This window comes from Mercenaria mercenaria, chromosome 2 (assembly GCF_021730395.1).
Source record: "Mercenaria mercenaria strain notata chromosome 2, MADL_Memer_1, whole genome shotgun sequence".
Classification (NCBI taxonomy): Eukaryota; Metazoa; Mollusca; class Bivalvia; order Venerida; family Veneridae; genus Mercenaria; species Mercenaria mercenaria.
In genome coordinates, this window is record NC_069362.1 from 104,898,659 (window position 1) to 104,917,641 (window position 18,983).

Genomic DNA, 18,983 nt, shown 5'->3' on the forward strand with positions numbered 1-18,983 from the left:
TAAAGTTTTTCGGCAACCTTTGTTTTTCTGTCATATCTTTGTTACTATTGCTTATATCTTACTGTAACTTCACATAAACATTGTCCAGTATACAAACAAAGTAAGTTTAGGGGCTGAGCCCATTATTCCCAAGGTCAAGGTCACCAAGGTGTTATACTTAGGTTATTTTTAAGGTTCAAGTTTTTCGGCAACCTTTGTTTTTCTGTCATATCTTTGTTACTATTGCTTATATCTTACTGTAACTTTACATAAACATTGTCCAGCATACAAACAAAGAATGTATAGGGACTGGGCCCATTATACCCAAAGTCAAGGTCACCAAGGTCTTATACTTAGGTTATTTTTAAGGTTCAAGTTTTTCGGCAACCTTTGTTTTTCTGTCATATCTTTGTTACTTTTGCTTATATCATACAGTAAATTCACATAAACATTGCCCAGCATACAGACAAAGTATGTGTAGGGGCTGAGCCCATTATACCCAAGGTCAAGGTCACCAGGGAGTTATACTTAGAATTATTTTCATGTTAATTTTTTTCGAAAGCTTCGTTTATAGACATATCTTTGGTACTTTAAAAGATAATGACTTGAAATTAAAAGTATTAGTTTATAGTCATCTGCATGTGTGGCTACATACCCCATAACACTAATTGTGTTTTTGACAGAATTATGCCCCTTTTGTACTTAAACTTTTTTGCAATCTTCGCTTTCTGGATACTACTTTAATGCAATATAAGATAAAGACTTGAAACTTAAAATGTATCTTTATCATCATCATCATCTGCATGTGTGGTAACAATCCGCATAACTCTGATTTGTATTTTTGACCGAATTATGCCCGTTTTATACTTAAATTTTTTACAAACTTTGTTTTCCGGACATAAATTTGGTACTATATAAGATAATGACTTGAAACTCAAAATATATCTTTATCATCATCATCTGCATGTGTTGTAACAATCCTAATAACTCAAATTTGTGTATTTGATGGAATTATGCCCCTTGGTGTATCTTCCTTTTAAAGTAGAGGTCTCTTATTCAGACATATATTCATTTTACTGTCAAATCCCCGAATAGTGGAGCGCGCTGTCTTGAGGACAGCTCTTGTTTTCTTTAAAGTATAATGTTTTTAAAAGTGTATGTGTTAGCGGAATTGTATACTGTGATAAAAACAGGACAATGCACAGGGTTTTGGTAGAACATAATTTCTGGAAAAACAAAAACTTTTCACCAATCATAGATGTTAGCAATACGTTGTGTATTTTTCCTGTAATTATTCTGATTTCAGTTGCTTCCATCTAAATGTTACTTTTTAAAATTTGACTTCTAGAAATGCTATACAACTATTTGACATCATTGAATCTGGCATGTTACTTAAAAAAATCCAAATGATTGTTGTATCTTATTGAATTTATTAAAATGTTATGAAGACAGATTTTTTATCATTTTTCTTCTCAGACATGTTTAGAGTTGTATTGTTATTCTGGAAGTGTTAAAATGTTTTATTTTGTCTGTTATGCATTTGGTTATAAAGTATACATTTTCATGCCACCATTTGGCTTATATAACTTAAAATGGTATATCCAATTTGAAAACTTCATGCCCAGTTTACTACTGTGCCATCCGTCCTGGGATTCTAATATTACCTGGCACAGTTGTTCCCTATAACAAGATGGCATGTTGTATTAAAGATCAAGATTTTACTTGGAGGTCAAAGGTTAACAGGGTCCATTTCCTGCCTGATCCATAAATCTGCTATCCATCAAGGGAGTTTGGTATTACTAGGCACAATTGTTTTATATCCAGGTGACATGCAATGTGCAAGATTCAGGCCAATAACTGAATTTTAAGGTCAAGTTTTTACAGGGTCATCTCAGTGTCTGGTCCATAACTGTCGTCTATCAAGGGAATTTAATATTACTTGGCAAAAATGTTACCCATGATGAGACAACATGTCATGCACTGAACTCAGACTTGGGGCTTAAAGGTCAATGTCACTCCTGGTTAAATGTATATAGACATAGTTTTTTGTCCACCTCATAACTCTTGCCATAATTCAGGGAATTTTAATAGAAGAGTAATTTTGTTCATTTCAGGCCATTGTCGGTCATCAAAATTAGTGTTATCTTTAAATAAGGAGTCGAATTTCTTACTTCAGTTGATATCTATCATGGCATTGTTTTACATGAACATGTTGGTTAAAATGTTGATGAAAGAAAATGAAGCTCAAAAGTGCAAAATATGTAAAGTAGCCAATGGAGTCTTTGAACCTATATAATTCTGTTGTACGGCCAGTCCTTTCTTGTGTCAATGTTGTTCATAACCAAGCAATGTGTTCTTTGTTTTATAACATAACTTTGAAATTCCGCTTTTAATCTACAAATTTTGGTGCACCACGTCTATTCCGTTCCAAAAGGTATAATGGGTGAATATTTTCAGTGATAAATGGAATCCCTTTCAGTCATAAGTTGTTTTTTTTTTGTCTACAAACAAAGAAATGGTAAAAAATTATGCAAAATACTATTTTAAAATTTTGAAGAAAACCTTTTTACGTGTAAATAATGTCTTTGTATTTTAATTGATGAGTGGTTGAGGGGCCTCCGTGGCCGAGTGGTTAAGGTCGCTGACTTCAAATCACTTGCCCCCAATCGAGCCTTACTCTGGGCGTTGAATTCTTCATGCGAGGAAGCCATCTAGCTGGCTTACGGAAGGCCGGTGGTTCTATCCAGGTGCCCGCTCGTGATGAAATAATGCACGGAGGGGCACCTGGGGTCTTCCTCCAACATCGAAGCTGGAAAGTCGCCATATGACCAATAATTGTGTCGATGCGACTTTAAACCCAACAAAATAAATAAATTCAATTTATGTAATATACGTTTAAAGAGGTGCTGGTTATCAGTACATAGTCTGATTAAAGGGGTTTATGGTTTTTCCAATACATGATGTTACTAATATCTTACCTCTCATTATATACTAAGCCCGCCCGCTTAGCGCAGGCCTGTGGATCTCATGGTCGTGAGTTCTATCCCCGGGCGGGGCTTATGTTCTCTGTGACGATTTGATAGAAGACATTGTGTCTGAAATCATTCGTCCTCCACCTCTGATTCATGTGGGGAAGTTAGCATACTTGCGGAGAACAGGTTTGTACTGATACAGAATTCAGGAATACTGGTTTGGTTAACTGCCTGTCGTTACAATAGTTCTAGTTATATTGTGCAAACATGCATCTTGATGTGTTGTTTGTCAGTAAATATTATATTGGTCTCTTATAATTCTTGTAGGCAGAACGGCCATAATGTACATTACTGAATAAATATGGTGTTTATTACGTTTGTACAAAGATGATAGGTATTAACTTAGTAAATACACGCTCCGTTCATTTGATCATGCACGTTTTCAATTTTGTATTGTTTATTTACTGCAATATAACGCTATGGTGATTTACATATTTATCTGTGATCCCTACAATATCAGTTGTGGGGCAGTCATAATAGGATTTTGGGATTAGTTTTACATAAGGTTGATATTTACATTACATCTTGTTAGCACCATTTTAAATAAGTCTTAAACCGTTTAACAGCCTTGTTATCTGTATTTGCGATGTGCACAGATGTCATTAATTATCTAGCATTTGTATATACTATATGACCGTTTTCTGTTCTATTCTGTTGGCCGACGCGATACGATGTTAAATCATTGTGTGCCCTTAACAAAACAGGTGTTTCAGACATCACTTCACTATATTTATATATAGCGTCAAATATATTTTCTTCCTTTTATTTGGAAAATTCCATTTTCCTTGCAACTTGTCTTTTAGAAGGACGACAACACTGTTACATGTTGAAGATTTGGTTATTTACTGGCGGGTATTGTCAGAACGTCAAATACGAATTTACTATCTTTAATCATTACTTCGCCAGTCGCAGTAGCCTGGAAATCCACGCTGACAATGTCTGACTTTGTTTTTTGGTGCAAATTGAGTTTAGTTTGTTTTTTTACACCTCGATGCAGAAACACAAAGCAAGACATAAGGACATGTACGCGGCATTCAAAAGACGTTACAACATGTGGCAGAATGGCGATCCATTAGCCACAATACAAGACTTAATCTAAAAAGTTAAAGTACCACGACCGAAGAAAATATTTACGCATCCTCGTAGTGTACGTGCTAATGGCATGTCCACTCATTGGACACTACTGGTTGGTGGTTTGAGGCGGTCGGTCCTTTGACCGCAGCTGACCACAGCACACAGACTATTTAGACATTATTTACGTCCATGCAGCGTGATTATTTTATTTCCATCCGGTGCATTCGGCACGACTGGCGGACCTTTGACCGACCAGAACAAACAAACCATTCTATCGTCACGACTGAAGAAAATGTTTACGTATATTCGCAGCGTGATACCGGTATGCCCTTTTCAACTTTGTTATCATTTATTATCAATTATATAAACGTCCAGTCATTTTGAAGGGTAATTTTGACAAGTTTGTGTGATCACATATTAATGTTTATGGCCTCAGGTCAGCTGATAATGGAGTCGATTTTGGTCACTTTAGGTCAGTTGTGTATTGACTGCCCACTGGCCTTCAACAAAGGAATTACGATTGGTAAGCTTTTCTTGTCTATAGATTTTTTTTGCAAGTAACGGGTAGCTTATTTCACTGAGCGATCAAGTACAGAACAACAACAAAAGAAGTGTCAATTGTGTATTGTTGTATAATATTGGTATATTGGTCTGATCACGGAGTCCAGTCTGTACAGGTACCGACGTGTTAATGACGTGTCTTCGCAAGATCGATATCATAATGCCCCCAGGGAGCTAATTAGGGACGCTATTTTTGTGTATCTGGGCGGAAGTAATATCATTTCCACGACAATCTGTTTATACAATTAGATGTATTTGTGAAGACAGTGCTTTATTTGTGGTTCGTTTCGGAAACTGGATTTTTTTAAAGGACGTGCATGTAGATGACTTGAAATGGTGAACCTAAGGAGTATTGATATGTCTGCTGAATCTCTATTTCCTACGTCAGCTGAATCTCTATTACCAGATACTGTGATGGGAACCTTAAAGAACTTTATGCCAAAATCTCCGGAAAAGCCAAAACACATGATAGAATATAAAGTCGTCACAAAAACAGATGTAAGTAGATTTTTATACAGCAAAGGGGTTTATCAAATAGTTATTTTATTATTTCTATATACATATACTTGTAATACTTCACGCGACAGAATTTGTCAGTTAAATTATATGAAGAAGAAGAAGAACATTTTATTAGACTCTAAACTTTTCAGTTTCTGGTCTATAACAATATGCAATCATATATACAAATATAAATAAAGGGCACTCTATGATTAATTATCTATATACATGTATATGAAGGTGGCTCAACATATGGTTATAATCTATCCTTGTCTTTAACACTTTTTCATACACAAACAGTACTAATTAAGCACATAACATGATGAAATGAGGAATAAACTATATATTATAAAAATGCTAATATAGTTCACTTATGACACTCCGTTATGTATGTTGTTTTTTTTCTTGAAAATGAATTTTATGTTACATTTGTAAAACTTGTCAAACAAGCATTTTTTTTGTTGTTTTTTTAATAAGTGAGAAACGGAAAAAGTCGCACCAGTAGCTCCATAATATCGCGATCTTAGCGTATATCCAGTCAAAAATAATTGGAAAAACGTGCAGACTTATCCTACGTCGTTTTTTTTCATGAAATTAAAATGTATGTATTTAAATTTGTTAGTAAACGCTGAAAAGTTCAGCGAGTCTTTCGTTTCATAGAACAGAACAAAACACTCGTATATTTTGCAAAATATGCGGAGACACTAGATGTAAAATTTCATACGTTTGTAGCGTAACGTTTTAACGTTGCGCGAAAGGAATGTTTGTCTTACTCCTAATATATTTACTTAAGCGATACTGAGTAATGAATATTCTGATATTTAATAAACATTGTCATCTCTTAAAAATATTGTCGTGTACATTTGGAAGTAGGTCCCTTATTTTACTTTTTTCTGTCTAAAATTTGATCAAGCATAATGTGTATCTATTTCATAGGACTACGAAGAGCGTCGGTACCCGGCATCAACCTGGGTATGCACAACGGTAACCGGAGTTTACCAGGATACAGCCAAGATAGAGGCTTTCAGACATTTGCAAACGTATGCACAAGGGCACAACAGTGCTTGTAGGTATTTTTGTTTGTAGCCAAATATAGAATGACTTGATATACATAGCTGTGTAATAAAGCATGCTAATACGCCCGCTCTTTACTATGGGCTCGGAGCACTACTAGGTTTTTATTACAACAAGATCTCTCTGAAAGAAACTGTGAACCATAACAAATAGTTGAGCTACCCTCATGACTGGTTGCGTTGAAACCGCACTATAGAAATAGATTAACCGCATAGCATGTGCATTGGTATTTGTAGTCTGTATTGCAGTCTGCTGATTCTTAACACATTGGGAAACAGCAGATGTTATCAAGAAAATAATGAAAACAATAATTAGTAGATGCTTGGATTTTTATCGAACTATCTGTGTATTCACAAAGCAACTGTTGCGGTAGTCGGTTTCATGGGTAGCCAGGTACCAGAATCGTCTTGCTGGTACCCCAAAGCATTTCTAGATTGACTTGCCTGTTTCAGCCATTGCTGCCAATGTTTTGGTACAGATTACACTATATCTTACTTATCACATGCATATAGTAAACGCAGTTATGTTCAATGTCACTTTCCTATTTGTACTGCTGTTCTTTGTTCCCTAAATCAATAAGTGCGTTCCTTACTGATGCTAGAGATGGCATTCATTGTAATGATATGGAGCCATGATTGTTTATTTGGACAATATTAAAGTCAATTGCTTTTACGTAACTGAGAACACACAGATACTGCCGGTGTAATGAAGTATTTCGACCCCCATGGAATAACGACCCCCCGGTCATTATTCTATAGAAAATGTGACTCCTTTCCTGTAAAATATTGACTCCCCTTATAAAAAACTGACTCCCTTTGAAAACTCTATAGAATAACGACCCCCCGGTCATTATTCTATAGAAAAACTGACCCCTCCAAGTAAAATACTGACTCCCTAAAGATGACTCCCTTCGAATCTCATAGAATAACGACCCTGGTTATTATTCTATAGAAAAAGTGACTCCTTCCATGTAAAATACTCATTGCCGAAATTACTACATTCGAATTCTCATACAATATCGATTCCCGGACATTATTCTATTTAAAAAAGTTACGCTTTCCGTGTAAAACACCGGCTCCTAAAAAGACTTTCGACGATAATATCTATTAAAAAGTGATCCCCACCAAACCTAACGGACAATTTTACTAGATCTACAACTCTAATACCCTCCATTGCCAATAGTTAACATTTTGATTGTACTACTACTACTGGTGCCGCTACTTCTATTGCTAATACTACATGTACTTCTTCTTCTTCTACTACTACTACTACTACTACTTCTACTACTACTACTACAACTGCTACTACTGATACTACTATACCTGCTTCCACTAATACGTCTTGTACATCTACCTCTTCTTCTCCTGCTGCTGTTGTTGCTGTCACTTATTTCTCTTCTGCTGCTGCTGCTGCTGCTGCTGCTGCTGCAACTGCCACTGCCACTGCCACTGCCACTACTACTACTACTTTCTATTGTTGCCGCTACCGTACTTTACTGCCACTGCTAAGTATTGCAACTTCTATTAATACTAAGTTCTATGCTAGCAGTTTCTTGTGCAGTTTTCTTCTGAAGAATTACTTCATACCGAAGTTTGCAGGGATTATTGACACTGGTGTGTTTTGTGAACGTATTGTGAATTGTTATTTTCCTGAAAAAAATGTATACACCAAGATACAGCGTCTAGAATTGAATCCCTTTTCCCGTTGCGGAATGCTCTGATTTCTGTGTCAAGTGATGGTATCTGGGGCTAATGGTCCAACGGAAGGACGGACGGACGGACAAGGGCAAATCTATATGCCCCCCTCCCCCGAGTGGGGGCATAAAATGCAGCAATTAGGCCTTAGATACACGAGTTATCACTAAATTTGACCAAATGACCGGGGGTCTTTTTTTTATGGGAGTCAATATTCTTCGTGAGGTTCAGTTTACTTCACGTGGGGGAGTCATAGTACTATGATCTGGAGGTCATAATACTATGACCGGGGGGTCACTTTTTCTATAGAATAATGACCGGGGGGTTATTATTCTATGGGGGTCGAAATACTTCATTACACCGGCATATACAAACGTGTTATGTATTAGTACATATCCGACCCCTTTTAAACATATTTTTATACCCTACATGAAAATATCGGAACCTGCATTTTAAATAGACAATGGTACTATTTACATAAACAATGATATTTTTTTTAAGTGAAGAAATCTGACACCGACATTAACTATGTTTTTTATTTATTGAAACGCACATATAATGTAATTATTGAAAATTGTAAAACAGCTTGTATTTTACTGAAAATTGCAAAATAACACGCTTTTCTTCAAAAATGTAAAATCATTATCAATATGTATTTATGGAAATTGTGAAACATCATGTATTTATTGAAAATTGTAAAAACCTTATGCATACTTTATTTATTGAAATCAGTTCGGTTGCATAATATCACCCTTGAATTATAAGATGAATAATTTATCGCTTACATTACACTAAAGATGCACTAGATTGCTTAGTGCAAGTCCGTCAGTTAACACTCTTTAATTAAAAACTTAATTTCCTTTTCCAATTTAATGGCATTTCTCACATAGAAAGCCTTAAATCATAGCATGCATTAACCCTTATCATGTTGTGTCTTTGCGACCAGTGTAGCTCATGATCAGCCTGCACATGCACTGTTCGCTATTCAGTCAGTATCTTTTCGGTAAGCACTTCTTGTAACAGTTAATGGTACTGTCCAAGTTGAAAGATTGACAAGTTCATTATAGCAGGGTAAGGGTTAAGTTCATACATTATATTTGTATCGGCTTTCTACTGGTGTCATTTTGAATATGGTGGCCTTTTCTGCACGTAGAGTTTGTGCGATCGACTGATGTTTCTCATTTTTTAAAAAATAATAAAAAAGTCTGTTGTGTACCAATATTAATATTTTTAAACATTTTGCAGCTGCTCATCTATCCATGCACCCTCCGATTCTCACTCGGGTGTCCTCGGACAGTGGGGCCGGATTTGACCGGAAGTTTGTCGTGTCTACCTACCTGTGTGAAGACCATACAGGAGAGCATCCGCAGCCCAGCAGCAAGCACGTGTATCTCGAGCACTTACCAGAAATGACCGTCTTTGTCAGAAATTTCCAGGTACTGAGTTCGTTATGTTTGTGTTTATTAGCATATAAAACATAACCTTTAATTAATTTAAATCGTCATATAATTTTGGTTGAGTGACAAATTATTGTCATTGCTTTATTGAAGATATTACTTAAATTTCTTCCTTTATAGAACGGCAAATAAATAAATTAAAAACCTACACATATATTAGTTAAATCTCATTTACACCAATCACTTGACCCTGACATGCAGCTATGGGTTCGAGCCTTGTTCGCATTCTTAATAAAATATTCTTGATTATGGAAAGAAACATTCCGTTAAAACTTGCTTACTTATTACAACAATGTTAACAAAAATAGACATGACATTGAATGATCATTATATTTCAGGGCATCGCTTGTGAGGAAAAATGGACTTATGAGACAAAAAGACTTGCGGAGGTTTTGCGAAATAAAGAGGACATCCGGACAGACTTTTATATAACTGCTACTTACGAGAGTCCATTCCAGCTCGTAAGTTCCAGAAATGAAATTTGGTTTTTGAAATTTGACCGCAAAGAAGACACCACACAAATAAACAGAGAAACGAAAATGTTGAAATACGGATCACAGAAAGTGGAAATTCCGAGTGTTTTAGGATGGATCTTACAAATGATTATGGCTTATTTAACAGTCTTGTTTTTCATTGCCAGAACTTCGTTGAATTTCATGTTTACAGCAAAAGAAAACTGGAGTGTAATTCAACAGAGAGCTCATCTCGCGTTCAAAGTAGTGCGGCATAATGTGTCATTCGGAGGATTATTAAGAACGGCTATTTCCGTTATGTGGATGTTATGGAACATTGTACTGGCTCTGATATCTGGGGCAACTATTGGAGCATATACCTCAAAACCTTTCAAGAAAAAGTCATTTTGATTCTTAAGCACTTAAATGTATTGAAGTATTGGTGATTTTAAGATTTATTTATTTTAGATTTATTATATTTAATTTATTATATGCTTTATATTCTGGTTTGGATATGAAAGGTATGTAGAAGATTTCGAAAGCTATATTAGGGAGATTCTTCAAACTGTGCAAGAAAGATGTTCTTGCTGGCAGGACAAATTTCCCCGCTATTTACAAGATTTTTATACAACTATTATTACGAAGATATTAAATGTTGTGAGGAAGACATCCCGTGTCAGTATGAATATTTCTACAGGGAAGAAGAGAGAATTACATGTTATTGCTTTTAGGAAAATTTAATTTCAATTAGAACTAATTACACACTTCAGGAAGATTTACACGCTATAATTAGGAAGATCTGCATGCTTTTATGAAGATTTGTATTTAGTAAGGAAGTTTTACACGCTATTAGGTAGACTTCCGTGTCTCGGGAAAATTTCTCATGATATTACTAATGGCTTGTGTGCTATAAAAGTTCCATAATATATTTTGTATTTATAACAAAAAACTGGCATCTACACTTTAAATAAAGGCATCAAGACCAAAGATTTTATGTTTCATTTTCACTTGATTAAGTTTCATTTGATCGTAGTAGAAGGGGTTAGAAAATTACCCTTTCCGAAAGAGACAAGAGAGCCAAAAAAGTTCTTTGAATTTCCGCGTCTGTAATGTTTCCGACTGGGAAAATTTGATAGTCAGATTAAGAAAACTTTAGTATAGAAAGAAACTAGACTGAACGAAGTAAATATGCCTCTAGGGAGATTTTTTTCTGATGATATATGGACCTGTAAGAAATTTTACAATAACAGTCGTAATCCTTTCAAATTTACTCCTGTAGATTTTATATAAAACATTGATTTTACAGCTGGATATTTCCTTTTACAGATGTAACACGACTGTATAACATTCGATTTATGCTAAGATAAAGCAGTAAAAAGCATACAGCTGTAAAAATGAAAAAAGTTACTGCTGTAAATATGCCTAAAAGTTACAGCTGTAAAAATCTTAAGGTGTTGAAAAGTAATTTTATGGGACGAAAGCAGAGGTACAAAAAGTTTTATGACAAAGTGTCCCTCGAAAGCGTAGCAATTACTACAATTTGGCAAAGCAATGATCTAGTAGGTAAAGAACAATATGGAATATGTTTACAATATAGAAAATGCAAAATTCGAGACTTTTCATAAAAGATCCCTTTGTCATGAAAACGTATATTGCCGTTTTGTAACTATTTCTTTTAAACTTATCAGCTTAAAATATACGTTAATTAATTAATGTCTGTGCTTAGACCATTTTACATCTATATTAGATTATATTAGATTTGAATGTGATTAAATATGGCGGACAATGGAAGTCAAGTTTTGTTTACGTTTTTGAAAATATTGAAATTTAGGTGAAAAACAGAATTTCAAGTCTCAGTCTGCTCATTCCCTCCCTTTGTATAATAATTGTATCACTTGATTCGCTATTGATTTGTGATATTTAGTATGGTCATGTTCTATAAAAAAAATTGCAAGAATAACTATGCACGGTATATATATATATGTAAACGTATGATTTTATTAGTAATGACAAGTGCAATTTATAATATGGTTTAAGGGAAACTATACGTTTTCTGTTGAGCTGATTTTTATTAATGACAGTGCTAGCTTTGATATAACTTTCTGCTATTGTCTTCATTAGCCATTGCTATTTCGTATTTTGGAAATATTATTACAACTTTGTATTATATTGAACACTTCATGTGCAATTGTACGCCATATTATCATGTAAATGTTGCCTCATGGGTCTTATGACCTTCTGGTTGTTTATAAAATAAACTCTTGAAACTCTTGTTTAAACGAAACTTAGATTAACTCCATTACTTTTAAACATGTGGTGCGTCCCTGAATTTCAGTTTATATCGTGCCAAAATGCATTAAAGATTCTACAGCTGTAATTTTAAGACACGACAGTTTTACAGCAAAAGTATATTTTGAGACAAGAACCTATTTCGATTGTTAAAAAGATTGTCATCTTTTTTATGCCCCCGCCCCCTCCCCCTCCCCCTTCCGAAAAAGGGGGGCTATATTGTTTTGCACACGTCTGTCGGTCGGACGGTCGGTCTATTGGTCGGTATGTCGGCCGGTCCGTAGACCAATTGGTTTGCAGACCAATCGGTTTGCGGATTATAACTCAAGAACGCTTGGGCCTAGGATGATGAAACTAAATAGGAAGCTTGATCAAGACCAGCAGATGACCACTATTGATTTTGAGGTCAGTAGGTCAAAGGTCAAGGTGACACTGGCCCAGAACAGAAGAACTTTTTTGCCAAATAACTAGAAAATGCTTTGGTGTTAGATCACATTTGATATGGAGTTTACTGATGACTGATAAATAACCCATGATAATTATTATTGATTTGAGGTCAGTATGTCAAACATGCAGTGTACTGTGACCAAATAATTTCTGTTCCTTGTGCAGCTACTAAATGCATCAAGGAGGGGGGTGGGGCGGCATTTCGTGTTCTACGAGCTCTTGTTTTGACATTAAAGACGCATACTATAATAATAACAATATGAAAAACAACAATAAATGATGATGATTCAACAACAACAACAACAACAACAACTTTATTTAAGGAAAAAACGTATCTTTGGACAAGTGTCATATATGGGCCTCAAAAGTTAAATGAACATACATCGCATTAGCGTTCGATCATTTGTGATGCCGTAGATGTTTTCGGCCTGAGCTCAGACCATCCGAGGCGCGCAAACATCAAAATGCAACCAGTTCTGATGAAATCTATGAGAGCCGAATTTCATGCTACATGTACTTTTGTCTTGGCCATTGTATTGAACACCTCCATGTACTGAAATAATAAAGTGTGTGAAGTTGGCGAGAAATTCGACATTGAACATTGGATAAGAGAAACGATATTGAACATTTGAAGCGTGAAGTTGGCAATAAGTTAAACTTTCGACATTGAACATTCGATCTCAGAACGACATTGGACATTGGAACTGAAAAGGACATTGGACATTCAATTTCAGAACGACTTTGGACATTCGATTTCAGAACGATATTGGACATTCGATTTCAAAACGACATTGGACATTCGATACCAGAAGGACATTGGACATTCGATACCAGAAGGACATTGGACATTCTATTCCAGAACGACATTGGACATTCGGTTTCAGAACGACATTGGACATTCGAACCCTGAACAACATTGGACATTAGATTTCAAAACGACATTGGACATTCGATAACAGAACGACATTGGACATTCAATTTCAGAACGACAATGGACATTCGATTCCAGAACAACATTGGACATTCGATTTCAGAACGACATTAGACATTGATTTGAAAACGACATTGGACATATCTGACATTCGATACAAGAACGACATTGGACATTCGATTTCAGAATGACATTGGACATTCGATTTCAGAACGACATTGGACATTCGATACCAGAACCGACATTGGACATTCCATTTCAGAACGACATTGGACATTCGATACCAGAACGACATTGGACATTCGGTTTCAGAACGACATTGGACATATCGGTCATTCGATACCAGAACGACATTAGACATTCGATTTCAGAATGACATTGGACATTCGATTTCAGAACGACATTGGACATTCGATACCAGAGCGATATTGGACATTCGATTTCAGAACGACATTGGACATTCAATACCAGAACGACATTGGACATTCGATACCAGAACGACATTGAACATTCGATTTCAGAACGACATTGGACATTCGATTTAAAAACGACATTGGACATTCCATACCAGAACGAAATTGGACATTCGATTTCAGAACGACATTGGACATTCGATTTCAGAACGACATTGGACATTCGATTTCAGAACGACATTGGACATTCAATACCAGAACGACATTGGACATGCGATTTCAGAACGACATTTGACATTCAATACCAGAACGACACTGGACATTCGATTTAAAAACGACATTGGACATTCGATTTCAGAACGACATTTGACATTTAATTTAAAAACGACATTGGACATTCGATTTCAGAATGACATTGGACATTCAATTTCAGAACGACATTGGACATCCGATACCAGAACGACATTGGACATTCGATTTCAGAACGACATTGGACATTCGATTTCCGAACAAAATTGTCGTTCTGGATTCGAATGTCCAATGTCGATCTGAAACCAAATGTCCATTGTCGTTCTGGTATTAAATGTCCAATGTCGTTTTGAAATCGAATGTCCAATGTCGTTCTGAAACCCAATGTCGTTCTGAAATTGAATGTCCAGTTTCGTTCTGGGTTCGAATGTCCAATGTCGTTCTGAAACCCAATGTCCAATGTTGTTCTGGTATCGAATGTCCAATGTCGTTCTGTTATCGAATGTCCAATGTCGTTCTGAAACCCAATGTCCAATGTCGTTCTGAAATCGAATGTCCAATTTTGTTCTGGGTTCGAATGTCCAATGTCGTTCTGAAACCCAATGTCCAATGTCGTTCTGAAATTGAATGTCCAATTTTGTTCTGGGTTCGAATGTCCAATGTCGTTCTGAAACCCAATGTCCAATGTTGTTCTGGTATCGAATGTCCAATGTCGTTCTGAAATAGGATGTTCAATTTCGTTCTGGGTTCGAATGTCCAATGTCGTTCTGAAATTGAATGTCCAATTTTCGTTCTGGGTTCGAATGTCCAATGTCGTTCTGAAACCCAATGTCCAATGTCGTTCTGGTATCGAATGTCCAATGTCGTTCTGAAATAGGATGTTCAATTTCTTTCTGGGTTCTAATGTCCAATGTCATTCTGAAACCCAATGTCCAATGTCGTTCTGAAATCGAATGTCCAATTTTGTTCTGGGTTCGAATGTCCAATGTCTTTCTGAAACCCAATGTCCAATGTCGTTCTGAAATTGAATGTCCAATTTCGTTCTGGGTTTGAATGTCCAATGTCGTTCTGAAACCCAATGTCCAATGTCGTTCTGGTATCGAATGTCCAATGTCGTTTTGAAATAGGATGTTCAATTTCGTTCTGGGTTCGAATGTCCAATGTCGTTCTGAAACCCAATGTCCAATGTCGTTCTGGTATCGAATGTCCAATGTCGTTCTTGTATAGAATGTCCAATGTCGTTCTTGTATAGAATGTCCATTGTTGTTCTGAAATTGAATGTCAAATGTCGTTCTGTTATTGAATGTCCAATGTCGTTCTGAAATAAGATGTTCAATTTCGTTCTGTGTTCGAATGTCCAATATCGTTCTGAAACCCAATGTCCAATGCCGTTCTGGTATCGAATGTCCAATGTCGTTCTGAAATAGGATGTTCAATTTCATTCTGGGTTCGAATGTCCAATGTCGTTCTGAAACCCAATGTCCAATGCCGTTCTGGTATCGAATGTCCAATGTCGTTCTTGTATAGAATGTCCAATGTCGTTCTTGTATAGAATGTCCATTGTCGTTCTGAAATTGAATGTCAAATGTCGTTCTGTTATTGAATGTCCAATGTTGTTCTGAAATAGGATGTTCAATTTCGTTCTGGGTTCGAATGTCCAATGTCGTTCTGAAACCCAATGTCCAATGTCGTTCTGGTGTCGAATGTCCAATGTCGTTCTGAAATAAGATGTTCAATTTCATTCTGGGTTCGAATGTCCAGTGTCGTTCTGAAACCCAATGTCCAATGTCGTTCTGGTATCGAATGTCCAATGTCGTTCTGAAATTGAATGTCCAATGTCTTTCTGGGTTCGAATGTCCAATATCATTCTGAAATTGAATGTCCAATGTCTTTCTGGGTTCGAATGTCCAATATCATTCTGGTATCGAATGTCCAATGTTGTTTTGAAATCGAATGTCCAATGTCGTTTTGAAATTGAATGTCCAATGTCGTTCTGAAATCGAATGTCCAATTTCGTTCTGGTATTGAATGTCAAATGTCGTTTTGAATTTGAATGGCCAATGTCGTTCTGAAACCAAATGTCCAATGTCGTTCTTCTGGTATCGAATGTCCAATGCCGTTCTGGTATTGAATGTCCAATGTCGTTCTGGTATCGAATGTCCAATGTCGTTCTGGAACTGAATGTCCAATGTCGTTCTGGTATCGAATGTCCAATGTAATTCTGAAACAGAATGTCCAATGTCGTTCTGGTATCAAATGTCCAATGTTGTTCTGAAATCGAATGCCCAATGTCGTTCTGAAATTGAATGTCCAATGTCCTTTTCAGTTCCAATGTCCAGTGTCGTTCTGAGATCGAATGTTCAATGTCGAAAGTTTAACTTATTGCCATCTTCACGCTTCAAATGTTCAATGTCGTTCTCTTATCCAATGTTCAATGTCGAATGTCGAACTTCTCGCCAACTTCACGCACCTGAAATAATAATACAAAAACCAACCACACAGTGACGTTACGGGGCATGCTTTAAATTGGAACTCTCTTATTTATTACAACTATGAAACGTCATATTTGTCCACGCACTGTTGATTCCTTTATTCATTAATTTGTGATATCATTTTAAATTCATTTATGGGTATCCTTAATGCATTTCAAGATAAAACAGAATGAATAATAGATATTCTATGAAATTTAGTTTGTGAAATTGACCTTATTAAAGAACGCAAATAAACAAAGAAATACGGACCACAGAAAGTGGAACTTCCGAATATTTTAAGGTGACTCTTACAACTAATTATGGTTTATTTAGCAAAGCTGCAATAACCGCACAAGAAAAAAAAACCCACCAAGGCAGATTTTTTTTTTCGGGGAAGGCGTATGGATATATATGGGCTTAGGTAAAAACTTAAATTAACCAGTGAATTGTGTACACTTACCCATAGATATATAAAGCTACATATCAAGTACGTCTCCATGCAGTGATAATTGTGGCAAATGTTAAGGCAGTGGATTAGGGGTCTTCTTGCAGACATTCTGAAATTCTACACGAGAACTGGTTCATTTTAAAGCCATCTCGGACAAAGCAGTGTGAGTAAATCAGGTTAAAAGTACATGTACCTACTAGTATGGATATTGTAATACAGATAGGGGTGCGGGTCTCCCCGAGAAAATTTGAATCTAAAAAAAAAACAAATGGTACAGTGTTAAACCACTTCAAACGAAACAATCTAAGTAAAATCAGATTGAAATGTACTCGTTTGGATAGTTGGAGTGCAGGTAGGTATAGACGTACGGAGGTCCTCCCCAATACATTTTAAAATTCCGCGAGACAAAATAGTGCATTTTAAAGCAATTTCATACAAAATTCAGATAAATCATGTTGACAAGTACATCCTACTATATAGCCTCAATAATTACAGTACATGCAGGGATGGGTCTGGGGTCCTCCCGAGAATGTTTAAGACACATTTCATACAAAATTCTCTGAGAAAATCAGATTGTTAAGTATTTATCGTACTAGTGTGAATAATTGCAGTACATGTAGGGGTGAGAGTTCATGGGTCCTTTTACGAAATTACGAACATCTCCAAGACAACTGATGCATTTGAAAGTCATTTCGGACAAAAATCTGAGAACATCAGGTTGACAACTATGTAGGCCTATATATACACCTATGTAACGGAATGAAAATATTTCAGCCCAAGTCAGGAACCAAACCGGCATGCCCTCTCACACCTAAGGCTAGTATATAAGGAAGTATAAGTGCACCCTTACACTCTACCCCCTGGATAACTGGAGTACAGACAAGGATTGAAGAGACTGAGTACATACAGGTAGTAAGTATAAGTGTATGGGGGAAAACAAATGAGTGGCTATTTGAGGGAGTTACCGTTCACTCGTCCGCCACACTTTGATAAAAAGCCACTCCTCAAAACTTCATACAATGACTTTAAAACTCAGTTAATACTATGTAACTAATAGAGAATGTAAAAATAAATTGAGCCGCACCATGAGAAAACCAACATAGTGCGTTTGCGACCAGCATGGATCCAGACCAGTCTGCGCATCCGTGCTGTTCACTTTCAAAGCCTATTGCAATTAAAAAACCATTAGCGAACAGCATGGATCCTGACCAGGCTGCGCGGATGCGCAGGCTGGTCTGGATCCATGCTGGTCGCAAACGCACTATGTTGGTTTTCTCATGGTGCGGCACAATTAATGTAACGTAGTCTTGAACAGTCTAATTAATAACGTGCTATTGCTTGTAGGAACAGTCTCGAAAATGTATAGAAAAGCACAGCAATCAATGGTGTAATATTTGTACAAAATGATAAATCTATTAGCGACAAATAACGCATTTCTAACTATGAATATTCAAAACAAACAGTATTATAACTGGACAGGTTGATGGTGCGGCTTGAAATATCTAGCTTGAGAGTAGCTGTTTAGGTGGTTCACGAGGCATCGCCGAGTGCCAGATATTCAATCCGCACCTTCAACCAGTGAAATATTCTTATAATATATCTGTCCTGTCCTGTGCTGACCGGTCAGTCTGACTATTAATCTGTCTGTCTGTCTGTATGTCGGTCTATCTGTGAAATGCATACCGTATTCTTTAAAAAAAAATTAGAAGAAATAAAACAAAAAAATACTGTTTTTCTTTAAAGCACTATTTTATTCCATTAGTGTAGGCCTATAAATTCTTGCATTTATTCATAAATTACAGCACCAGAGTCATCTTACACCCCAGGATGTGAGATGACTTTCTTCTGCACCAGAAATAACACAGGAAAATCCCGTCTGGCATACAAGAAATTTAAAATATTTCTTTAGTCAGT

General features: G+C 36.3%; 1 protein-coding gene across 1 annotated transcript; it reads left to right on the forward strand.

Moving 5' to 3' along the window:
* Positions 1–4,491: 4,491 nt before the first annotated feature.
* On the forward strand, positions 4,492–12,009 carry LOC123562945 (heme-binding protein 2-like). Its single transcript, XM_045355523.2, has 4 exons — positions 4,492–5,144; positions 6,081–6,210; positions 9,158–9,348; positions 9,708–12,009. The coding sequence occupies exons 1-4, from the start codon at positions 4,980–4,982 to the stop codon at positions 10,230–10,232; spliced, it is 1,011 nt and encodes a 336-aa protein (XP_045211458.2). The 5' UTR covers positions 4,492–4,979; the 3' UTR covers positions 10,233–12,009.
* The last annotated feature ends 6,974 nt before the right edge of the window (positions 12,010–18,983 follow it).

Excerpts from the sequence above, each read along its gene's own strand:
- LOC123562945 (XM_045355523.2), top strand. The coding sequence starts at position 4,980 with ATGGTGAACCTAAGGAGTATTGATATGTCTGCTGAATCTCTATTTCCT. Across the intron at positions 6,211-9,157 it reads ACAAGGGCACAACAGTGCTT|CTGCTCATCTATCCATGCAC; the intron begins GTAGGTATTTTT and ends AACATTTTGCAG. Across the intron at positions 9,349-9,707 it reads TCTTTGTCAGAAATTTCCAG|GGCATCGCTTGTGAGGAAAA; the intron begins GTACTGAGTTCG and ends ATTATATTTCAG.